Raw genomic sequence first — 25,694 nt, 5'->3', positions numbered from 1 at the left:
TGTGGCCTATTTGACTAATGCAGTCATGTAATCAGGCTGTCACCTTCGTGCCCACTGGAAGCTACACTTAGCACTAACATCTGCCTAGGACAGAGGCACCTTATATGAGAGCTGCAGACCGCAACACTAATTCAAGTGTGTTAATTAGTTAACTGATTTCCTATTGGTTTTCCATAAAGCATCATTACACGGGCAATTTATCCAGCAAGAGGAAGTGGAGGCGGAAGCTCATTTGCAAGTTTGAATGAACAATCTGCATTTCAGATGAGCTGTTACTGTGATAAGTATAACTGAGAATGGAGGAGAGGAATTACTCTTGGTACAGACGGCTCATTCAGCTCAGGCCTCGAGGGGAACTCCCCTCGCCATGTCCCCAGATCCGCCACAGGCTGAGCTGGTGAGCCCGCTACCACTGACGGGGTAACATCCTTGTCACCTGACCCAACATAATGGGAATTCCTCCATTGCTCGGAAAGGACTGTGAGCCCCCAGGAAGCAAGGGAACCAGCTGAAACCATTTGAGCCAGTTAGATTTAAGCAGCTCATCACTTTGGTCCTTGGACCATGGTCAATACATGCCCTCAGAGCGTGCTCTCTCCTGCAATTCAGCAAGGGCTCCTTTCTCCCACAGTCCCCACTGCCCTCAGTCCCTCTGAAGGATAGGTCCATCAATTAGCCAAGATGGTCAGGGATGCAACCCCATGCTCCAGGTGTCCCTAAGCCTCTGACTGCCAGAAGCTGCGACTGATAACAGGGGATGGGTCACTCGATTGCCCTGTTCTGTTCATTCCCTCTGGGGCACCTGGCATTGGCCACTGTCAGTAGACAGGATACTGGGCTCGATGGACCTTTGGTCTGACCCAGTATGGCTCTTTTTATTTTATGTTCTTAAATGGCCCTTTAGTACCTGGTATTTTCTCCCTGTGAAGGTACTTACACACTAAGCAAGGCACCGCAGTCTTTGATAAGCTAAATGGATGGACTCTAAATCATGTTAAGACATTTTTTCCCACCCTCAAATCAGTTTTGTGGCTCTTTTTAACCCCCTCTCCGATTTTCCAACATAGGTTTTCAAGTGTTGACACCAGAACTGGAGGCAGCATTCCAGTACCTATCTCACCAATGCACAAAAAGTCAGCTCCCCACTACTCCCTCCCCAGTATCCACAGGTTGGTGAAAAAAGGTAACACAAAGCACTGCCCTTGGGAGCTCACGTTGCGCTGTTCCAAACATGTAATGAGCAGTCCCACCTCTCCATGACTGCCCGTCTCCAACAGCACACCAAAATTGAAAGGCACATCCCACTGGCATTCACAGCTCTGTCCCAAGCCGCTACGTTTGAACTGCGGGAGGGACTCTGGTACTCACCTTTTCTGGCCTTTTGCTAGCAGCAGCAATTTGACTGATTGGGAGAGCAGATGTGTTACTGGCAAAGATACAGTGAGGAGGGACCACCTAGGGAAACAAGAACAGGCACCATAAACAAGGTGTACAAGCATCGCAAGCGACACTTTGCGGCAGGTAGTTTGGACTCAAGGCTTCAGCAGTCCTTTCAGGACTCCTAGTACCACTGTGCATTTCTAGCACCCTTCCCCAAAGGATCTGAAAGCTCTTTAAGAAGACAGTGAATGGATCCTCACAACACCCCATTAGGTAGGATAGTTTTACAGGTATGGAAACTGAAGCCAGAGATGTTCAGCAACTCCGAGTCAGTGGCAAAGCCAGATCTCACTTCCAGCTCCGAGCTGGGACTGCCAACACCAGACTTCCTCCTCCAAACGCATTGCTCCTGCAATTCGACAAAACTATTCCAGTCCTGGGCCTGCAGGGCTCTGCCAACACACCCCAATCAGGTGATCAGCTGCCACTGCAGTGGGCACCATGCAGGAACAGAGACCAGTTCCTTTCACACAAATAGAGTAATTTGCTGAAGCCCACTAGTCTGGTGGCAATGAACATCAAGCAGGGAAGCAGCAAGTTTGTATGAGGCAGTAAACAAGGGATTAAGGAGTGATGGGGTAGTTGAGATGCCCCATTTGCACTTCAAACCCCTAAGAAAGACTTTTCAGCAAGTCCCAGAAGGAGGTGGAAAGCCAGACAACAGCAGGCACAATCCTGCCAAGAGAACTGGCGAGACAGAACAGGGAGACCGGTCTGCAGCCCTCCCCTGCACTGAAGTTAGCTAGCGAAGAGTAACCTCCTCCAGGCATCAAACAGAGCAGCCCTGGTAGGGATATGGAGAGGGTGGAGCAGGCTCTGCCGTACACGTACCACAGGCTGGTTGGAAGCTGTCTGGAGACGGGAAAACTCACCGCTTCCACCTCCTTCAGCACTTTGTGTTTGATGCTGAGGTCCTCAAACACAGCTTCGATCACCATGTCGGCCTTGTCAAAGCCCTTGTAATCCAGCTGCCCCGTCATGTTACTGAGAATCGTGTCCCTCTCAAAAGAGGTCAGGTTCTTCTTCTTCACTTTGTCATTCAGCCTGGAGAGGAGGAGGAGCTTGGTCAGAGCAGGGCCAGCGGAGCAAATACAAGCACTAGCAGTGCACAGCGTACCCTGGGTGTCAATCCCTCCCGCCCAGCCAGCGGGGGCCAGGCACAAGGAACACGCCTGGGGAAGCAGGAATGCCAAGGCATGATCAGGGCAGCATGTGGGATGCTCATGCCAAGCCAGCCTTTTAACTCCTTTGCTCAATCACGCCCCCCCCCCGAACTAGCAGTGTTCTTCTTGTCCTGCGTGGGGTCGTTGTAGGAGCAAACACCCCACTCTGCCCTGGGGATGGGAGAGGCCCCTTCACACGCAGCAGGCTTCCAGGGAGTGGATGTGTCAATCATCCCGACTCAGTTTGCAAAGACAGCAGTACTTGGCCTAAAGGAGGCACCATCCAACCCAGCCCTGCTTGTTTGCAGCTCACGTACCCTTTGAAGACCTGCTGCTGTCCCTTGCCTAGACCCTGCAGCGTCGTATCCTTCAGAATGGTCGTCAGCCCCTTATCCACAGACACCTGGGCAATCCCAGCTCCCATCAGCCCTGCTCCCAGCACAGCCAGGGTCCTGCAGCGAAAGGGGAGGACACATTAGCGATCTGCTTTCATTTGTGAGATGCATGACAAAACAAAACCCCCAGAGGTAAATCCTACACTTGAGTATTGCCTGACTGGGGAGCACGCATAATACAAGGATCTGATGGGGTTTCTCGTCAGAAGCCGTCCCAGGTGCAGGGAACGAGCACTGCTCTGCTATTCTACACCAGAGAGAATTACCTGCCATCTTGATTTTCTCTCCCTAGGCAAAGACGCCCCCCAAAACCTCACTGCAGAGTAATAGGAGGAAGGCTCGCAGGGACTACTCGGAGGGCTGCTGTCCATTTAGCTTCCTCTGTGTGACTGGAAGGCCCTTTGGCATTCAGATCGCCTAAGCCCTGTATGCCAGACTGCCGCACATTCTTTAGCTGATGCCACAGCCAGTCACGTCCTCACTGTAACTACTGCCTGATACATGCCATAAGCTAAGACACCTCGGAATCCACACAACAACCCAGAATCAGAGAGAGGGGGGCCCTTAAAAGAGACTTCGGCCTCAGGGCTGCAGCTCCTGCAGTTACGTTGCCAGCCGAGTTGAGGGCTGCACAGCAAGGGATCTTGTATTCACCCAGCGTACGACCCTTGGGGGCCAAGGTGTCCCACACGATTATATAATCCTCAGTGACGGTGCCGAACACCCCTATGCCAAACACACTCATTTCTAGCCACCATTAATGATTGCTTCTTGGAGCAGCTGGTCCTGGAACCCCACTCACGTGGGGAGAGGCAAGTCTTGATTTAGATCTAAGTGGAGCACAGGAGCTGACCCAAGGGGTGAATATAGCTGGCCCACTCGATAATAGCGACCATAATGTAATTAAATTTCACACCCTGGGTGGGGGGTAGGAGAAAAGAAATTCCAAAGAAACTCTCCACAATAGCAATTAACTTCAAAAAGGGGGAGGGGGGGGGGGGAGGGACACGACACAAACAGAGGACCAAAAAAATGCCACCATGGCTAAACAGAGCAGTTAGAGGCAAAAAGACTCCCTTTAACAATTGGAAGTCAAATCCTACTGAGGAAAATAAAAGGGAACAAACTCTGGCAAGTCAAGTGGAAAAGTATAATTAGGCAGGCCAAAAAAAAAAACCACCAAAAAAACCAAAAAGACAAACGAACCCAAATATTGAAGTAGCTCAGAAGCAGGAGGCCTGCCAAGCATCAACAGGGCCACTGGCTAAGGAAAGTGCTCAAGGAAATGACCTGCAAACTGCAGGGGAGTGAGAGGCTGGCAGCCAAGGTACCAGCTCATGCCAAGGCCCCCAGGCCTCACTGAACACTGACAAGTGCATCCAGTTTGGTGGAGTCTGCGCGGGACTTTTAAATCCTGCTTCCACTATTCTGGTAGCGGATCCCACGGGATCCCAGTCCTGCTGCAGGACTCTACACTAGTCCAAGCGGGGCTCTACAGTCTGGCTCACTTGGGTTAGTATTGTTAAAAATAGATATTAGAGTTCTAAGGATGGGCTTAGACTTCATGGAATGTTAATACACGCATTGTACATGTAATATAAAAATGTTTGTCAAGACTGTCGATTCCCCCCAGTCAGGGGAGAAGCATTACCAAGCAGTTTACTACAAGAGGTGTTATCCTCTCCCCCCACAAAAAAGGTCTACAGACACTAGACAAGCCATTGTGGACAGAGAACTTTGTTGATTGCTTCTCCCACACCACTGAGGAGGTAAACAGCACAAGCCCACATCCCATCTTGAAGGGGGGGGGGGGAGAGGAGAGGGAATAAAAATGTCTGTTAAGGAGAAATTGGTCACTTTAAGCTGTCTGGACTCTGAAGGGCAAAGATTCTTAAACATAAGCAAGAGATCCCCAACCTGCTTGGCTTGGCTTAGCCCTAAAGGACATAAAAGCTTGCATATAATAGAAGCTTCTTCTACCTTTTGAACTTAAGATTGTACCTCATATTTGTGTATGTTTACTTGCGTTAACCTTGTAAATAACTCATTTCTTTTTCCTAGTTAATAAACCTTTAGTTTGTGACTAGATTGGCTGCAAGCGTTGTCTTTGGTCTGAGATCAGAGTACAAGTGACCTGGGGTAAGTGACTGGTCCTTTGGGCCTGGGAGTAACCTGTGACTATCGCTGTGATTTCTGGTGTAAGGGACCATCTCTCACCAAGTCAAGCTTGCCTGGGTGGCAAGACAGACTGGAATATGCAAGGGGACTGTCTATGGCTCGCTATAAGGCCGTTCTAGTGTCTGAGACGTTCACACTTGTTACTCAGTTGGTGAAATCTAAGTATACAACACAACCAGTTTGGGATCCATGCCGTTTCTTGAGTCTGCCCTGAGCCTGGCACTCATGGTCGTAAGCCACTCCAGACAGCATGACAGACTGCATCACCCCAAGGATCTTGCTCAATCCCAGAGTCTAGGGCAGGGGGTCAGCCTAAAGTTGACCCAATAGGCAGCCGGAGGCACACGTTAAACAAGAGCAAGTTACAAGAATCTGTGTGCGAATTTCATGATCTTTGTCAGAGTCAATGCAATTCAAGCAGCAGACGATCCCTGGGAAGACAAAGTTCCTAGTAGGAACGCTGGTTAACCTCAGGGCGGATCCCAGCCTGAACACATTTCTATCTGACAGCAGTAACCCAGCCAAGGCTCACCTAGAAAAACGTATCATCAAGTGGGGAGACTCTACGTGCTGGTGAGAAGTCAGACCTTCCAGAGGACACTGGAACTGTCTTTTTGCCACACTGCTGAATAGAACTGGCCTGCATGTCGGAACCTACCGGCTAGAGGCGTATGGATAGATCTAAGATTCTCTTTACTGCTCTGACTACTATCTTTTAACCAGTCTGTGTTTCACTTACTTGACCTCTTGTTTTGGTGCCCCAAACTTGTTCTTCTTGCACTGCACCTGCCCATGGTAGAGGCCCGTCAACGCCTTGGATTCTGCAGTCATTGCAAGTTCACCGAATTTCTGAATGAAGTGGGAAAGGAAGTCAGACGTTTTGGCCTCTGGATTCAACAGTTCCAGCATTTTTAGCATGTACAACAGGACAAAAGAATATGCTAGCATTCCAGAACAGTGCAGACATTCTAGAGCTGTGCAAACAGGTGGAGTATTGCCACCCATAGTGAAAGTACAGAATAGCCAAACCTCCAGAGGGAGAAAGGAACAAGGGATTTCCTTTCTTGGGGTGGGGGATCTCTCAGTGGTTTGAGCATTGGCCTGCTAAACCCAGGGTTGAGAGTTCAATCCTTGAGGGGGCCATTTAGGGAACTGGGGTAAAAATCTGTCTGGGGATTGGTCCTACTTTGAGCAGGGGGTTGGACTAGATACCTCCTGAGGTCCCTTCCAACCCTGAGATTCTATGATTTCTGTGACCTCCTGAGAGCCACAGAACACTGCGCCTCTGTGGTGACCCATCAAGTTCCAGTGGCCTCCCCCCACTTGGGGCTGCCAAAAGAACAAGCAGAAGACTGCTCTTTCAATGATAGGATTTCCTGTAGTTAGCATTATCTATGGCTTCTGAAGAGCATGTGCTTCCTCCACCCCTTGGCACAATATTCATAGATTAGAAGATCAGTGGCTATATAATCTGGCCTTCTACTTCTCTCGTTCTCCTCTTTTGTCTGACAGTGCCTCCTTTGTGATGAATGAGGGTGCCTGCTAGGGACTTGATGTCAGTCTGTTTCCTGTCCTGCTTTATTCCTCCACCCCTTGTCTTGAGTTGTTGCTTTCTGCTCATTTTGTTGTTCTTCCTCCATTCCCTGCACGCTACTCACAGACGGGACATCCACTTGTGGCTCACGTACGCTCTGGCTGTGTGGCAGAGTGCCAGGAGAGCAGTCCACAGGCTGCTGCCTGAGCGACTCCTGTGGCCAGCTGCATTAGGAGCTGCACTGTCACTGGGGGAGGGTATATGCTCATCGAAGGGCAGGCTCAGGATCATACACCTTCCTGCTCCCTGTGGTTCCCGGAGTAACTGGAGGATCATCCTGGGAAACACCACAATAAGGATCCTACTCTCAAAGGCTTTATGCACTTGAAGCAACAATTTTACATCCCTTTGCAAACCAGTTTCTACTCTTATCTAGCAGCCGGTGTCTGCTCTCAAGTCAGTGGTTTGGAGAAGCTGGAGAGCCACCTCCCCAGGCTTTGGTCGGAATAACCTCTCAAGCGTTGCCATTGAACGAAACAAGGAAGCAGGAGGACAAGAAATGTCAGTCTGGTTAAACAGCAAAGCTCCTGGTGTTACTCAAGCTGGAATCCAACTCCAGGGAAATCAACAACACAGTCCACACTACGGGAGGCAATGTGTAAAATTCATTGCAAAGGGCAAAAAGCCAGAGACAAAACAAAACAAAAAAATCTTTAAGCATATTAGAAACAGGAAGCCAGTAAGAGAATCTGCAAGTCTACCTATTCCTAGGGGGCAAAGAGGAGTAATCAAATATAAAGCTATTGCTGATAAGTGGAGTGATTTTCTCACACCACTTTTCAAAGGATGTTGGGGCAATCTACCCTGGACTGCTCTTTCAGTCAAGGAGCTATCAGATCAAAGCACAAGAAGAGTTTGTTCCAGCACCACCTCACAGTTAGGAGGGCTGCGGCACCAGGAACAGACAGGATACACCCAGGAGTCCTGCAGGAACAAAAACCTTCCAAAACAGCTACTGTGTCAGGACTGGAGGGTCAAAAAAGGCACAGGGGATCCTGGGAGTTAGGATGTGAGCCCTACTTCAGTACCAGGTATCCAGGTTGAAGTGATTACAAAAAGAACACCCCCAGCTTAGCAGCATATGGGACTAGCCAGCACGACTTCTACAAAGGAAACCCTGGCCTCACTAATCTAGTAAGATTTGTTGAGCATGTCCACAAAACAGAACTGAATAATTTGGACTTTCCTTAATAGCCTCAGGAGGGACGCTATCAAAGTCTCTTTGAAACCAAGTGGCCATGGGAAGGTGCACGGTAAAGTTCTGACGCCGATCGAAAACTGGCTGAGACAGAGAGTAAAAGTGGCCAGTTCCCAGTATGGCAAAAGGTTAACAATGGGATGCCCCAAGGGTCTGTACTAGGGCAGATGTTAAATATTCATGACCTGGAAAACGGGATGAACAGTGAGGTGGAAAAATGTGCAGATGACACATTAAGTAGGTTAGTCAAGACTAAAGAATGAGGGACATACCCAGCCTAGGTGAACGGACAACATGATAGAGGAAATTCAGCAGTGGCAAGATACAAGGTCACGGGTGTTGGAAGGAATAATTTGAATTGCTCATTCACTTCACTGAGTTCTAAATTACCTGGAACTAGGCAGGAAAAAGACCTGGGCATCACTGTGGACAACTCTAGAAAAACCACCTGCCCAGTGCAAAGCAGCCATCAAAAAAGGAAACAAACCGTGTTAGGACGTAGAAGGAAAGGAACAGAAAATAACGAAATTATAAAGCCATTATATAAGTGAGCGCTAACCCATTGCCCAGAACCCTGTGCTTCGTTCAGGTTAGCCTGTAACAAAACCCAGGAACAGAAATAGAGGGATCTGAGACAGGTGGGGAAAGACTTCCACATAAGACTAGGATTAGAATGGTTTAGACATGCCAGAGGAACACAAAACAACAAACGGTGCTGAGGAGATACTGTAAATCAGCACGGCACGTATCTCATACAACAAGGATTAGGGGACAGTCAGTGAAAGTGAAAGGACAATGTTAAAAGATCAAAGAAAATACTTCACATGATACACAAACCACCTGTGGAACCCACTGCCACATGGCAGAGGCCAAAAGCATCCCAAGGTTCTAAATAGGATTAGACATTTGTATTAGCTAAGACAGCCTAAGGGAGGTTATCCCTTCTGCCACAAGGCAGGAACCAACCACTGACAGGGACTAGGAAGAAGCTTCGTTATGGGCAAGTTATTCTATAAATGCCCACTAGGGGGTTTCTTGCAATCTTCTTTGAGGCATCTGGTACTGGCCACTGTCAGACAGATACTGGACAAGACAGATCACTGCCCTGATCTGGTATGGCAGTTCCTGTGTTTCATGCCCCCACTTCTGTCTCCGGCTGTGACCTCACTATGAACACTTGCCTACTCTACTAGAAGACCACAGCCATTATGACCCAGGAATAGGGGGCACCTTAGCCAGACTTGTGGATATTTGACTACATTATCTCATTGGTTTAAAATAGGAACCTGTGTGCGGAGATGGAAGATACAGACCCAATTCCACCCAGAGCAGCAGCATAGCGTCACAGGATGGGTGTCCAACACTTCCCCCTCCGGGGCTGTCCCTTTAAGAGCATTCCCTTGTGCAAGGCTGAAAGCAAGTTTGAGGTCAATATGCAGCTTAAGAATAGAACAAGAGTTCCACAGTATGTTTACCTGGGATTCAGAGAGGTAGCCAGCTTCATTCCCCTGCTCCAGGCCAGTCTTCACAACCTACATGCAGAAAAGAGACAGTGAAAATTGGCCATTTCATACATTATGTTCTCTTTTTGCGGACAATATATTTAGCACCAGGAAGAGCCCTTCCTGGCCAGTTCCATTCATGAGATTCACTTTGAACTCCTGCGTGTCTGTTCCATGTTGTTCTAAGCGAGCTCACAGCAACATATTCATAGAGTAGATATCAATGGTGGGGGCATTCAAGTTGCCATCAGTTTAATTCGTGCACAGAGCTCCTAGAATCTGGAATTACTTCAGTAGGGTTGTGTACAACACAGGGGATAGGCTAACTGGCACTCATGAGCCAGCAGGAGCAGCTCCCAGAAAGAGGTCTCGGCTATAAAAAGTTTTAAAATAAGAGGACATTGATGGCAAAGTTTTCAGATGCACCTAAGTGACTTAGGTGCAAAATCTAAAATGCCTAAGTGATTTAGGCACCTAGAGCCCATAGGACCAATTAAATTTATGCTCCTATGGGCTCTAGATGCCTAAATCACTTAGGCATTTGAGATTTTTACCCTGTGTGCTTGGTCTTGTACAAACACACTAGGATTTATAATCACGTTATCTAGCTAGAGATGGGGTGAGAATGGTGCAAGGGCTGCAATTGAAAGTTTCACGGAGGAAGTGTATTCTCTCTTATCTAACTTCCTTCCCTTTACTGTGGTTCTGGTGTTCCCCACCACCAGACTACTGGCACACTTGTATTTGAATGGGGATGTGTTTCCTTTTGGAAACACTTGTGAATTCTACTGAACCTGATGCACAAGCTGCTCGTGCCACTAAATGGACAGACATTTGATTAGTCCCTTAGCCGAATCCTCACAGCTATTTATGGCCTGATTAAGCGCAAGGGGAAGACAATCTCCCTCTGCGTAGGGCAATTATTTGTATTATCCTAGCCCCCAGGAGCCCCAGTCATTAACCAGGACCCTGTTGTGCAAGGTGCTGTACAAATGATCCCTGCCTCCAGAGAGCTCACTGATCTCACCCAGATGCAACCTTCGTGTCATGTGACTCGGGGTTTGGGTTACCTCAATGATTTTCAGGGGAGCGGGGTAGAGTCCTTTTGTCTGCTTCTGCACCCTTTTCTCCACTGTTTTGTAGATCTGCTGCCTCACAAAGGGAACAGCCAGGGCATAGTCTGTCAGTTCTGCAAGAGGACACAAGGTAACACTTCAGGGATCTCTCGTATGCCCAAGTCCAACCCTGACATGGACACTAGCTAGTCAGCTACAGTGACCAGTGTGGATGCTGCAGCTCTGACTCACTAGCTTTCTATGGCAGGAGAAGAGGTGTGCTCATCTTAAAAACCCCATTATTAGATACGGCAAGCACAGGTCTGATTAGAGGGCAGGCCACTTAGACAGCTGAACCTTCTTACCATCCATTCCAGGGTGATAAATTCTGGTGATAAAGGCTGCTCCTATGGCAATCAATGGCAAGAACACCAATTGACTTCAGTGGAGCAGGACTTCACCGCGAGATTTAGCGGCTTCCTCGAACTCCATTAAATAAGGATTATAACCCATTACCCACTTGTGGAAGTGCTTTTCTAAGGGGATCAAAGCCACATTCAATGCACATGTTCGGACGCAAAGCGTGGCACTTACACTGGCTAGCCAGTGTATACTGTGGGCAGCTACTGCAGAAGTTCAGCCAATGCACCTTGGTCCCCACTCCCTACTCCTCCTGTCACGGGCCCTTCAACACAGCTCTGCCAATGCACCTTGGTTCTGATGTGCAGCACGCTTTGCTCCTGATCGGAGACCAGCAATCCTGCCAGTTCATGGGGCTGTCGCAGTATGGCTACTGCGGTCTAAAACTAGGCCAATTTAATTCACGAGGGATTTCGTGAGGATTCTGAAATCAGGTCTCTAGAGGCAGAATTGAATGAACCCACTAAGAAGCCTTTAAGTTAAGCTTTGTGGCCTGCATCCCATGCACTTACTCTGGACCAGCCCCTTTTCCCTTTTGTGGGACACGGTCTTATTGGCTAGTCCTCTGGCAAAGCCAATCGCCACCTCCTCCAGGTACTCAATGGTTCGTTCTTCTGGACTTTTGGTGCCTGGTCCTGGGAACACAGAAGGGATGGGTCAGAGAGGGGGAACGCAGCCTGCAGGATTACATGATGGGGAGGTATTTTGTTAGAACCAGCTCTCTCTGTAAAGACCAGACCAAAGTGGACGTACCTCTGCTGATCCCTACAGCTCCACCCCAGCCCACAGAACTGCTTTACCAGACAGAGAAATCAAGTACCAAAGAGTTGAGCGAACAGCTTTTAAGGAAAGCATAAAGCTGTAAGTTAGCTTCAATATTATGGCATTTTCTGAGTAACGCCAGTGCAGGTGGGCTAACAACCTTACAGGACTAGGCAGTGGGTGTATTATCCATTGTTGGATGCAGTGTTGTAGCCAGACTGGTCCCAGGATATTGGAGACACAAGGTGGGCGAGGCAATATATTTTGTTGGACTTTGAAGCTCCACTGAGCTCTTCTTCAGGTCTGGGAAAGATAGCCAGAGTGTCACAGCTAAATACGAGGTGGAACAGACTGTTTAGCATAAGTAGTTAACACATTGTACCATGGATGTCATCTCCCTAGACACCAACATCCCTCACAGCGAGGGCATCGTCACCTGCCTCAAATAGCTACAAGACCATGGACAACACTCAGATCTGCACCCCAAACATTTTCAACTCATCCATTTCAGCCTCAACAACAAAACACTTTGTCCAAAGCCTGGGAACAGCCCTGGGTACCAGGATGGCTCCCCAATATGTCCACCGCTGCATGGGCCAGCTTGAGGAAGAATTTCCGGGGGAAAAATGCATCACAAAACCGATGCTGTACCTGAGATATCATCAATGTATTTTCATCTGGACAGATTACCTAGCCTCCCTTGTAGATTTCGATCACTTCAACAACCACCACCCATCCATCCAACTCTCCAGAACACACTCACACCGGCATCAACTTCCTAGACACCACGATCAGCTTCAGTAATGGAACCCTACAGACAACTATACACAAGAAACCCACGGATCACCAGACTTACCTTCACTGATCCTGTAGCCACCCCAGACACACCAAGAAATCTGTTATCTACAGCCAGGCACTGAGATACCACAGAATATGCACCAAGGAGGAAGTCTGGGATATGCACCGAAACAAGCTCAAAACCACCTTTAAACAAGGACACTCCATCCAAGAAGTAGACTGCATCATGGAATAGGCCACCCAGATACCCTGAGAGAACCTGCTTCAATATGGGAAAAAAAAATTCTGACCACCTCTCCCCCTCCAACACTGGAACCCATACGGGGTATCATTACATTATTACAATCCAGACTCGATGGGGACCACATCCTGAAAGAAATCTATCCCAAACCCTCTCTTAAAAAGCCTGTAACCTCACCAAGCTCACCATCAGAAGCAAGCTCTCCACAAACCAGGGCATCCCAGCTCAAAGCAGCACAAGACTACTATAATAGATGCCAAACTTGTAGGCATATCTGCACTGTTATAATGATCAATACTCACACCCAACACAGCTTTCAGGATCCATGGGTCTTACACAGCCCTATCACAACATGTGATGTACCTCATGCAGTGCATTAAATGCCCAACAGCAGCTATGTGGGTGAAATCAGACAATCACTATGCTCTTGAATGAACTCACACAAAAAACGCAAAGACAAATACACTTCATCACCCAGGGGTGAACACTTTTTACAAAGTGATCACTCCATATCTGACCTCTCAGTCCTCATCCTCAAAGGAAACCTGCACAATACTTTCAAAAAGATGAGCCTGGGAGTTTAAATTCAAAACTTTGCTAGACACTGAAAATCGTGGATTTAGGCCAGGTCTACACTACAGACCTACGTCGGTATAACCATGTCGCTCGAGGTGTGAAAAATCCACACGCCTGAGCGACAGTTATGTCCCATGTAGACAGCACGATGTCAACGCGACAGCTTTGCTTGTTGACATAGCTATCATCTCTTGTGGAGGTGGATTTACTACACAAGCAGGAGAAGCTCTCTCCCGTCAGTGTCGGAGTGTCTTCACTTAAGCACTACAGTGGCACAGCTTCATTGATGCAGCTGTGCCAATGCAGTATTTTTAGTGTAGACTTGCCCTTAAAGACACTGGATTTATGGTTTATTACATCAATCTGTAACCCACTATTTATCCTATGACTGCAGAGGCATTAACTGCCCACTTCACCTTGAATAGTCCATTTCAATGGGGGTTACTTATGCTGAACAATCTGTCCCATCCTCTTCTACCTGGCATTTAGGGCTTGTCCACACTTGAAAAGCTACAGCGGCCCTACTGTAGCGCTTCAGCATGGACACTACCGACGCCAAGGGGAGGTTCTCTTGTTGGCATAGATAATCCACCTCCCCGAGAGGCAGTAGCTAGGTCGATGGAAGAATTCTTCTGTTGCTCTAGTGCTGTCAACACTGGGGATCAGATTGGCTTAACTATGTTGCTCAGGGGTGTGGATTTTTCACACCTGAGTGACACAGTTAAGCTGATGCAAGTTACCAGTGAAGACCAGCTCTGAAGAGCTCTGTGTGGGCTCAGAGGCCTCTCTCTCTCTCACCAACAGAAGACATTACACCACCCACCTTGTCTCCGCCCTTTCAAAATAAGCCAAGACGATTTGGAGGTACAGCAAGGACTATTTGCTCCTTTTTAAAGGGCAGCACTACGCTGGGTAAGCGACCATACAGGGTTTACATCAAACTCACGTACACACTGGGGCACTCATAAATGGCAATTGACTGACTTAGAAGAAAGCTGACTGTGTTAAGCCAGACAAGACCGTGAGATGTGAGATACAGAAGCAAAGGGCCTTATCCAGTGCACTTTTGGAAGACAGCATTTTCAGTTGAGAGTTTAAGAGGCCTACGCACTCCCTTCACCAGGTGTTGGCCCAGGGAAACAAGCACAATAATTGACTATTATGGCAGGATCAGCTGCCAGAACGTAATTGTTTCCATTCTAAGCCCCGTTTCAGATCCTTAAAGCTTTCTTGAGTTTTCACCTTTCACGCTAAAGTTTCCCCTCTCCAATAAGACCCCGGCCAATAAACGTCCCTCAGTGCAGGAATAGCAGAGATCAACAGATTTAGCACTTTCCACTTCTAACTGAAAGTGAATTAGCAATTTTGAGTGCCCAAAGCTCTGGGGTTCTCCTGTCACTGGAGAAACAGCAGATCACCTATCATTATGTAGAGCACAGATACTGCCCTGAAATTCAGGCCTTGGGATATCCATTACCTTTAACAAGAACGGCCAGACTGGGTCAGACCAAAGGTCCATCTAGCCCAGTATCCTGTCTGCTGACAGTGGCCAATGCCAGGTGCCCCAGCGAGAATGAACAGAACAGGGAATCATCAAGTGATCCATCCCATTGTCCATTCCCAGCTTCTGGCAAACAGATACTAGGGACACCATTCTTGCCCATCCTGGCTAATAGACATCGATGGACCTATCCTCCATGAACTCATCTAGTTCTTTTTTGAACCCTGTTATAGTTGTGGCCTTCACAACATCCTCTGGCAAAGAGTTCCACAGGCTGACTGTGCGTTGTGTGAAGAAATACTTCCTTTTGTTTGTTTTAAACCTGCTGCCTATTAATTTCATTTGGTGACCCCCCCCCCCCAGTTCTTGTGTTACGAGGAGGAGTAAATAACACTTCCTTAGTTACTTTCTGCACACTAGTCATGATTTTATAGACTTCTATCATATGCCCCCTTTGCCATCTCTTTTCCAAGCTGAAAAGTGCCAATTTTATTAATCTCTCCTCATATAGAAGCTGTTCCATACCCCAATCATTTTTGTTGCCCTTTTCTGAACATTTCCAATATATCTTTTTTTGAGATGGGATGACCACATCTGCACGCAGCATTCAAGATGCGGGCATACCATGGATTCATCACGTGATGTGCTCAATTAGTAAGACATGATCAGTGAAGAATGCAGGGTCTTATCCACCCTGAATTCTAACTGTGGCAAATTCGTTTAGCTTATGTAAAACATATGCTCCCCACCCTGAATACACTGCACTGCAATTCCTGTTCCCTCCCCAAAAGCTGAGACTCTGAAAACGAGCACCCAGCCCAGATGATAAACTCTACATCCCATTAGATGAATGGCAGCATCAAGGACTTCTCTACCCATTTAATCAAATTGGAGGAATTAATCCAAAGGGCAACAGTTTAGCCTCCTAAGTAGCTTTAAGACAATTCTCGAGTCTTAGCCACTGACCTAGTGGATCAACCAATTGGTCAACCAGCCCCATCCTCTTTGCTCTGTCAGCACGGATGTTCTTCCCGGTCAGCATCATGTCAAAGGCGGCAGGAAGTCCCACCTGGAAGGCAGACAGAGGGCGTCAGACCTGGAGATAGCGATGTGAAGGAAAGGGACTGCTCATCCTCTTCACTTACCATCTTTGGTAGCCTCTGAGTGCCCCCTGCACCCGGCAGTAGCCCCAGTAACACCTCGGGTGTGCCCAACACTGTCTTCTTGTCCTTTGTAGCTACTCTGTATTGACAGGAGATGGCGACCTTGGACAGGAGACAAAAATATAGCCAATAGAATAGCTTGCACTTCCAGAACATCTCACAGGCGAAAATGCAAGAACCCATCAATACACACCAAGGACACCCTCTACATGAGCAGAACTGCCTGGGATTCCCTCATTGTCTCCTCCAGCTCTGGGGATGGACATTGGGTCCTATGTAGTCACACAGATCCCTGCTACACCCCAGTCAGGGTCCTTTAAACATCACCTGGTTCTTACTGGCTAATCTCATTAAGTGCAATCGGAGCATCATCTTATTTACAGATTGACCCTGTGGCTCTGAAGATGGCATTTACCCCCATGCTGATACCAAGCCCAGACCCTTCACTAGATTAGTGAGGTCTGGAGAGCACAGAGACAGGCCAAGGGACGCAACACACACGCCCGGAGATTTCATTCCTAGCAATAATCATCTTGCATTTAAGCAATGCCTTTCATCCAGTGACACCACAAGAGCGCTACAGTTTACAACCTTCAGGCTAACCACTTATTGCCTACCACCCTCCTAGACTAGATCCGCTCACCTTCCTATCCCCACTAGGGGCATGCAGTAGCTATTTGACAGCGCGTAACACTAAACCATTCAGACTAGGATGGAACACGGTACCCGTCTGAAATGACAAGGGAACTGTAGATAGGATGGGTACAATTACTCAAGATGGGATTTGGCCAGGAGACCCATTTTACACCCCCACTCGGATAAGGGCCTGTAAAGGAACACAAGTGGTCAGGACCTGAACTCGGTTTCTCATCTGAAAAACAGTAACTGCAGTAACATGCCCTGTAGCGCAGCGCTAAGGTATCGGTTCAACACCGGGACAAAGCGCCATCTGTCAAGTCACCAATGTCTCTTGTGGCAGCTCTGGTGTTTTCCCTGCAGGCCTCCCATCCAAATATTGGCCCGGTCCATCCCTGCATTTAGATGTCATTGTCTCACAAGCTAAGCAGGATGACTATGCCAAAGACCTCAAATGCAACAAAACTAGGCCATTTACCATAAACAGAATTCAGCAGGTTTGCTGGCTGCCATGAGGCCTGAAATCCCATCTCTATCCTCTTAGGAATGCAGCTGAATTCTCCCAAATAGCCCAGAGACCTCTGCAGCCTCATGGCAGAATGACAGCAGCATCTGCCCTGCAGCCCTGCAACTCCCTACAGTACCTCTAGTCCTCCTCCCAGGCAGGAACCACTGATGGCGGCAACTATGGGCTTTGGAGATTTTTCAAGTTTCTCAAACATCTTCTGTCCTTCCTGAGAAAGCTGCGTCACTTCCTGAATGGTCTTGCAGGATTCGATCATACTGCAGCAGGGTAGAAAGACTGATCAGATTTGCAGAGCAGTGCCGAGAAAGCCTCAGTAAAGCAGGGAGTGCTTCAGGCACGGTTTCCTACTCCCCACAGCTTTATTAAGAGAGATGCAGGATCAGTATAACCCCCTAGCCCTAGATTGCCAAGCAATGCAGATCAAATCCAGGGGAGAAAGAGCTCACACAAAAGGCTTTGCAAACACTTGCCCCTTTGGGAGGGTGGAAGAGAGCAGGATAATTTGTAAAGCAGCACTCTGATCTCACACACTCTGCCAATTAGAAACGTATCAGGGGGTGCCACTGGACTCCTTCCAATTGGAAATGGTTAGTCAATTAGTGTCATTTGGAATAGGCACTGCTGCCAGCAAGAGCAGGATCTTCATGTTGAGACCAAAGGAAGCCTTTGAATTCAACCTGTCCTTTCTCAAAAAATAAAAAATAAAATACTCGCTCTGGCTGGCGCTGCTGTCTCCTCCTCCACGGCTCGTTTTACATAGAGTCTCTTCCCTTCCCAGGGATGGGTAAGGAAGTCAGTGAGTTGTTGAAGAGCACAGAGATTACAGCTGCCTCCTGGTCAAGTAGCTGCTATTTCCAGAGAACCCACAATATGAAATCTTGGGTATGGAAAGAAGTCTCCCAAGTTACCCTGAAGTCCAGATGCGCTAACAACTGGACAGGCAGAGTTTAGCAGACAGCAAGCCAGAGTTCACGGTTAACCCTCAGACTAGCGAGCCAGGGTGCAGTTTGTCTTTAAACATCCCGACAGAGGGATGTCCAAAATTCTGCATAACCAAAAGGTAGCAACTTGCCAGTGCAAAGAACCTGAGGCCTACAGCACATAATACACCTGCTCTTCCTTTGATGCGTGGCTCACATACCAGCATACGATGCTCAAACCAGCTAGGCTGTCTGGCTCACGGTAATCACAGTCGGGAAACTATTTTTCCCTCCCAGAATGCACCTCTGCATTCAGGGAAGTGCTGGCAATGTGTTAGAGTTTAGTGGGCTGCACTGACCAGCCATGCTCCATAGATCCCAAGGCCAGAAGGGACCATTGTGATCATCTAGTGATCCTGCATAGCACAGGCCAGAGAACTTCCCCTAAATAATTCCTAGAACAGATCTTTTAGAAAGACATCCAAAAAATGGTCACTGATGGGGAATCCACCATTCCAAGCTCTCTTAGCTCCAGGTCCTGCTAAGCAACCTGTGTCAAGATACACGGGGATAGATTTGGTGATCAGACTGCTGCCTTGCTACTGAGGAAGCACAGATAGCAAGCTCACGTCACACAAGCTCATAAGAGGATATTCCGGTCTGCTAAGAAAGTCAATATGGACAAAGCACCAGTCAGCAGGTGGCTTTTACTCCCCAACACTTACTTGATATCCGCCCCAGCAATGAAGCAGCCTGGCTTTGCGGATATTAGGACAGCACTTTTGACCGCCTCGTTGGCCCAGATTTCGTTCATTACCTCTGTGAACTCGGACTGCAGTTGTTTGGACAGAGTGTTGACCTGCAGACAGCAAATGAACACTGTAAATACAGACTAAAGACAGAGGCAGAGTTCAACCCCTCATGGAGCACATACCCTTCTGTTCCCCCACATTCCAAAACAGACTTCCAAGGGGAAAGAAAGAACCTCTATAAAAAGCCAAAGCTTAGTGGCAGGCAGGAATGGAACAATCCACTTCCTCTCCTTCAACTTCCCCGAGAGCAAGTAACTCCCTCTTGCTCTACACCTTCTTATACTTGCTTCATGCAGGGGAGAGGATACCTAGTCTGGGAATTCCTCGGGACAGATGGGTAAGCCTGTAGCCTGGTACAGTTCTAATGCTGTATTCAGCCAAATTACTCCGAGCAGAGTTCTGCTATAAAGTCTGATCACTTGAGTCTGTGCCCTAGGAATACAGGAATTGCACAGCAGATCGCAGTGATCCATCGAGTTCAGGATTCTGTCCTTGACGTTGCCAGTACCAGATGCTTCAAAGATGAAATCTCACCATGTGCTATTATGAAATAACCTGCCCAGCGGGGAAGTTTGTGATCTAGAACATCAGGATTTAGGATCCCTTTAACCTGTTTAGTTCTATATACTATAGCTATGGATGTTTTTCATTATCCATACAAATGGATCATCTATTTTGAAAGCTAGTAAGCTCTTGGACTCAATGAGGTATTGTGGCAATGAATTCCACAGGTTAGTTTACTGTGTACAGAAATTTCCCTTGGTCAGCTTTAAATACATTTCCCTTCAATTTCAGTAGAGACCCCCTTGTTCTTGTAGAAAAGAGTAAAAGGAGCACCTTACATATCTTCTCATTTGTTACAGCGTGTCCTCTCCGATCTAAACAATGGGCCTTTCCAGTCTCGTTAGACCTCTAATCATTTTCCAATGCCTTCTCTGAACTATTGCTTCTAGTCTCACTTTATCCTTTTTGAAAAAGGAATGTCTAGTAGTCATAGGGGATTAAAGCAATACCTTTGAATCTGGGGAGTTGAAACGTACAACTGCAACATCTCCTTTGACATCATAGTTAACGTGAGTTCTAGCTGTAAACAAGAGGCAAAATATCATCTCTCAGACTTATGTTCTTACTGGATTTTAGCAGAAAAGGTCACAAATCACAGTCAGTCTCTTTACACTTACCCTGAAGAGAAGAGGAGCTGGCAACATTCCGGCAGGCGTAACCTAAGGAAGGGAAGTTAACAGGAGTTACAGGCTTTCCCAAAAAACGAGTGCAGACACATTTAAGTTAGATTGTCCTCAAGGTAACCACTGAGTGAGATTTTTAGTTCCTCTCCCTCCCCCCCGCCCCATATATCAAGTAGTCAATAGCTTCTACAAAGATTCTTCAATAAAAGAGCATAGAACTCACGCAGGCCACTGTTTGTGTGACCTTCGTGCCACAGACTTTGTACTGGTGACTTTCCAGCATCACGAATACCAACACAAGAGGTCCATAGACCTTGGTATTAACCACGGATGCTGCGAGCAGAACGGAGTGTTTGCCTTTGCTGTCAGCATGCATAGTTCAACATCTGTTTGTTCATGTGTAGCAAGCTAAAGAGCCATCTCAGACTACAGAGATCCCAGGACATGGTGCATCCTGGAGAGTTCCAAGCCTAGAAATCTGACATTAGAAATTCCTCCTCAGCTATGGCAGACCTGCCCTAGCAGAATGAATTCTCCAGTGCAGTCCTAAATATCACATGGATGACATCTTCCACTCCTTCCCTGAGGGGATTAGTCTAATCTACAAGGAATGCGTGACTGGCTACAAATGAAGCCCCCACAAATACGTGTTTCTTCTCTCCCCCTGCCCTCTATGCTAACAAAATCTCAGTCACCACCCCTGACAACTGCATGTGCAAATCTTTAGATAAGCTTGCCCTCTTCTAGTGCAGTCAGAGGACCCCACAAGTCAGAATAAGTGAAAAGGGACATTTAAGCTTTGACCTGCAGAACCTCAGCAAAAGAATCCCCTTTCCTGCCCCCTGAAGCCAGCATCTTACATTTTTGCCTCCAGTTATCCCTACTGTTACCCTAAAATCCCTCCCACTTCTGTTCAAGTGACCTTCACCTTGGACAAAAGCTTCTTCCAATGCAACGCTGGGCTGCCCCTAGCTACTGCAGGCAGCAACTGCTTTCCCCATGGGAGCCACTGCTATGAGCTATTGTGAGATAAACAACCAAAAATGCTGCTCTTCAAACAGCGTATCCTAATTGGTACGGTTGGCAGCAGCCAGCCATTAGATTACAGAATACCACATTGGTTTATTTACAGGGTGTCAACCCATGAGGCAGACCATCCCTAGCCCAAAGGCAAAACAACCTGGGAAATCCAGGAGGGGGAATAAGTAGGGTGGGATGAATCTCCAATCAACCACTCAGATCAGACAATGATTAATCAGGCACCCTGCACTTTGCTTCGCAAATAAGCACTTATCCCTTCCCCCACAGCCATGTCATCTTGGCTTAGAGCTGCTCCATGCACTTTCCCCTACATTTCTAAATGGTCTCCTCCTCTGAAGGGAGGGAGTGACCTTTGTCCTACATTTCATCATGCCCAGGAACATAAGCAAGGTAAACTGCTTTGGGAGACTGGAAAAAGTGTGTCACATTTAGTTCCTTTCTGAAACGGTGGGAGTGATTTATTCTCGGCAACATCTTATTAAGAAATTTGTCTCCTGGTTTTGATTTCCAAGAATGTATTTTTAAGAGGATTTTTGACCAAGTTTGAGGCCCAGATTACAAACCCTGTGTGAAATATTGGATAGCCTTAAAATTCTAGGCTCGGGAGTGCCTAGGCTTCAGTCATTGAAAGGCCGGCCAACCAAATGTGATCGCCAAAATGTAGCGCTCGCATTGCCCGCGTCTTTATAACGGATGCAGCAACTTGAGACTAGAGGCCCCAGCATGAAATGATCCGTCTTGTAATTTGGAGTAAAACGCAGCATTTCACAGTACGGCTTTCACAGGCCACATTCCGGTGATAAAGGGCAGGAGTGCGCTGCCTTGTCGAACTTGTTCAATGTAGCCCTTGGGTTGCACCACACTATCAGGTGAAGCAGGAGGAAGAAATGAGATGAACAATTGAGACTAAATTACAAGACCGCGACTGGTAGCTTCCCCAACCCCTTCCCTCCTCCCTCAGGAGTCTGCACTAGAGTCATAGCCAGATAGGAAAGTCTGGGGATGGGTCACTAACAGATGTATTTTTATATGGAGAGTAAGGGTTTGCACTTGGACATTGTCAACTTATCCTAGACTTCACCAAATAGCTCCACCCTTTTAAAGATATAGAATCTCTTATTTCATGAAGTTATGCAAGTAACTGATTGGCTGAATTAGCCCCCTCCCAGTTCCATGGTCTAACATGCCTTTGCTTCTTCTCTTAAGTTCCCCTTAAACACTTTCCGGGAAGCTCTCTACAACCATTTTTAAGAAGTTTCAGCAAAACAGTCTAAAGGTACACAAAGATAAAAAGATACCAAGAATCTGGAACAAAACATGCTAAACTTCACTATATCCCCTCCCCTTCCTTTGCCTGCACATTGTCTATTTAGACTGCAAGCTCTCTGGGGCAGGGACCTTGTCACTATCATTACTGCAAGACCCCTAAAAATTTTGGTGACCTACTAATAACTATGCAAAAGCAGTGAAATACTTTTGATGACAAATTTTCCAGGATAATGTGTTTTATCAAGTTGCAAAGGCCAGAACCCTCTTGGAAAGCAATAACCAGGCTTAAAACTCAACCACAATAAAATGTGGCTTAGAGGCAGTTTACAGTAAGAGCATTGCTACTTTAAACTGCAAATCATTTACAACTAGCAGCATGAATTTGTACAAATCAAGGTTATAGATAAAATCCTCTTGCACTTTTTAAAGGAACACCAGCAGGCCTCTATTTATTTATTTATTAATTTTCTTATATATATTCAACATTATACTGGAACTGAAAGACTTAAATCTAGATTTACTTTTCACTATTTATGTTGTATTCTTCACCCTGCTTGGGCAATGAAAGGAGATTAGTCAGTTTCATTTCTGTTGATAGTTTCTAGTCAATTCCATTTTTTTACTAGATTTCCAACATTGCAGGAAAAAAGGTTTGTTAAGAATTGTTTCAATGCCTAAAAGAACTTAATAAAAAAAACTTCTAACAGTTTTTTTGTAAAAAGCTATCGCAAAACCAAACAAACGGGGGGGAGAGAATTGATTTTTACCTCTGTAAAACTCTGCACTCCCCATTATAGGATATCAAAAGTTTTACAGACATTAATGAATTTAAGTTCACAAAGGGGATGCACACGAGTCACTGAAGGCAGAATTTGACCAAGACTCACTCCTGGTGAGGATGAATAAGGAGGAAAATATCCAGCTGGACTTAGGCACTTTGATACCAGGAGAAACACCAGCTTACTTGTAATATGATCGACACACAACTATGTGGTGCTATTATTTTGCAGAACATAACTGGATTTTTATAGATGGGGAGACTGAGGCAGAGAAATTACCCACCTTGTAAACCTCTGGACAGACAGCACTATAAGGGCAAAGTAGTATTAGTACAGTGCCGAGCTCACTAGAACTTTTATTTAGGGGAGTGGCTCCCAATGTTTGGTGGAGTATCCCTTTCCCTTGCAATGAATTGGAATATGGATGACACCCCCCGCACCATTTGCTGTCTCATTTTTTCCTAACCATTTTATTTACTTTGGTCTCTTTTCCTGTACTCCCCTCCCTACTCCCCGACTCACCAGGAGATTGCATGCTGCTTGAGGTGGGGACAACAGCGTCCATAGGTGGCTCCATAGGGCCAGGCCTCTTGTGATCTGGAACTAAGCTGAGCATCAAGGGAGCAGAAAAAGAGAACTTGGGATGGCAGGCTGTTGCCCACATTTCCATCGTACAATAAGCTGCCTGTTTTACTAGCAGCGGGGGGAATCTGTCTGCAATAGGGGTGGCTCCAAGATCATGTAACTTTCCTTATGTGCACTGCTCTTGTCCTCAGTTTTTACCCTGCCAGTGGAAGTCCTGCCCACCCCACCTCCATTTTGGCAAACAGCCATTTAGGGGGTGTGAAGAACACAAGACTATTCCAGGCAGACTGCTATCAACTATGATGAATAGGAGAGTCCAAACAACACATTATTAAGGGAGCATATCAGCCAAAGTGAGAATCCTGAAAACAAGAAACTAAAAAGACAAAGAGAGGCCTCTGGCAATTAAAAGCGCAATGTTATTTTTTAGCACTCCCCTCCTGATCATGTATCATTTTGACAAAGTTACAATTCTAAATTCATATGGGAACCCAGCTCCCTCCAAACTATCTAACTGTGTATTTACAGAAGGAAACCCTGCCTTCAAGGACCCTCCACCCTGACCTGGAGAAAGTGCCTCCAGGAATAGTTGTAGATCAGTGTCTTGAGCACCTCTGCTGAGAGTAACAAGAAGGGAACAAACTAATGACAACTGCCGTGATGGATTCTAATGTGAAGACTGGTTCATTGGATTAAGAGCCCACTGAATTTCACAAACCAGCAAACTATGCTCAGATGTTAATTAGTTCTTGTGACTATTGAGTTAGTCAAGTTATGCATCAGACAAAGATAGCGTAAATCAGTAGCCACCCCAATTAACTGAGATCCAATTGTAGTTTGCTGGTTTGTGCAAAATTCAGTGGGCTCTTAATCCAGCGGACAGGTTTTACATTGGAATCCCAGTTCCCTGAGACAGCCACACTCCTGGATAGAGCCCATTAACCGTAATTTATTTTAAACCAAACTAATGTATTCATTAAAACCCATCACCACCCAAAACCCCAGGGTGAAGAAGGCCAGTGGGAAAAAGAACAGTGGAGGTGTATTACAACCTCAGAGTCCCCCACGCTGGGGATTTAAAACTCAGTAAGGTCCAGATACTGGGGAGTGCGACACTCCTAGAGTGGTTGGAAGGTGCCTGAGAGGATCCCAAGACCTGTCAGTTGCAAACACTCAGGCCTACCCCTCTCCCGGGCAGGACCGGTCAGTGCCAGGCCTCAGACAGCCCCAGGAGGTCAATAGATGCTGCGTGGCCCCTACAGCAGCAGGATTAGAACAAACGAGCAACGCGGACCAAGCCCTGCACTAGACAGAGCCCTGCCCTGCCCCCCCTCAGGGCAGCACCGACTCCTTGCCCAGACACTGCAGCCAACGGCCTCCCCATGGGCACAGGGAGCCTGGGGCAGGCAGTGGGGGACCCCAGCACGTGCAGGGGACGCCCTGGGGGAGGCAGAGCCCCCACCCCAGAGAGCGAGCCTTGCCCCACCATAACCCCCGCCCAGACAGAAGTGCGGGCCGCCCCCCCCCACAGAGAGCGAGCCTTGCCCCCCCCCCCCGACCCCGACCCCACGGAACGGACCTTGCTCCCCCCTTAGGTAGAGGTGCAGCCCCAGCTCTCCCCCAGTCCCCACACAGCAGGCCTTGCCCCCCCGCCCGCCGCCAGAAGCGCAGCCCCAGCTCCCCCGCGGCAGAGGTGCCCCCCAGCCCCCACCGCAGAGAGCGGGACTTGCCCCACCCCCGGGAGAGACGCAGTCTCGGCCCCCCCAGCCCCCGGGCGGCCCCTCACCTGGGAGGCCGGCGCGGCGGGGCGGACAGTACTTGGCAGCAGCCGTGAAGCGCGTCAGGCTCCCGATCGCCCGCACCGCGGCCGCCATCTTGCTCAGGGAGGTCGAATGAGAGAAGCGGCGACAGGACCCGCCCGTGTGGGGGGCGGGGGCTTTTCATACGCCGGTC

At 47.6% G+C, this 25,694-nt stretch overlaps 1 protein-coding gene across 2 annotated transcripts in view; it reads right to left on the bottom strand.

Moving 5' to 3' along the window:
* Positions 1-25,644, bottom strand: part of HADHA (hydroxyacyl-CoA dehydrogenase trifunctional multienzyme complex subunit alpha) — a 35,523-nt gene extending 9,879 nt beyond the window's left edge. The window contains exons 1-15 of one of the 2 annotated variants that reach the window (XM_026658921.1): positions 25,528-25,603; positions 23,679-23,764; positions 20,062-20,103; positions 19,894-19,964; positions 18,794-18,927; positions 17,267-17,405; positions 15,969-16,088; positions 15,790-15,892; positions 11,458-11,580; positions 10,541-10,659; positions 9,444-9,500; positions 5,916-6,025; positions 2,921-3,055; positions 2,313-2,484; positions 1,369-1,455 (exon numbers count right to left, since the gene is read on the bottom strand). In XM_026658921.1, the coding sequence (XP_026514706.1) occupies positions 1,369-1,455; positions 2,313-2,484; positions 2,921-3,055; positions 5,916-6,025; positions 9,444-9,500; positions 10,541-10,659; positions 11,458-11,580; positions 15,790-15,892; positions 15,969-16,088; positions 17,267-17,405; positions 18,794-18,927; positions 19,894-19,964; positions 20,062-20,103; positions 23,679-23,733 (1,467 nt within the window). In that variant the 5' untranslated portion in view covers positions 23,734-23,764; positions 25,528-25,603. Of the gene's footprint in view, positions 1-1,368; positions 1,456-2,312; positions 2,485-2,920; positions 3,056-5,915; positions 6,026-9,443; positions 9,501-10,540; positions 10,660-11,457; positions 11,581-15,789; positions 15,893-15,968; positions 16,089-17,266; positions 17,406-18,793; positions 18,928-19,893; positions 19,965-20,061; positions 20,104-23,678; positions 23,765-25,527 lie in introns of both variants that reach the window. The other variant, XM_026658919.1, reaches the window with a different exon arrangement.
* Between the last annotated feature and the right edge of the window lie 50 nt (positions 25,645-25,694).

This window comes from Terrapene carolina, unplaced genomic scaffold, assembly GCF_002925995.2.
Source record: "Terrapene carolina triunguis isolate 2854851 unplaced genomic scaffold, T_m_triunguis-2.0 Scaffold523, whole genome shotgun sequence".
Taxonomy (NCBI): Eukaryota; Metazoa; Chordata; order Testudines; family Emydidae; genus Terrapene; species Terrapene triunguis.
This window is presented reverse-complemented; position numbering and strand designations above follow the sequence as displayed.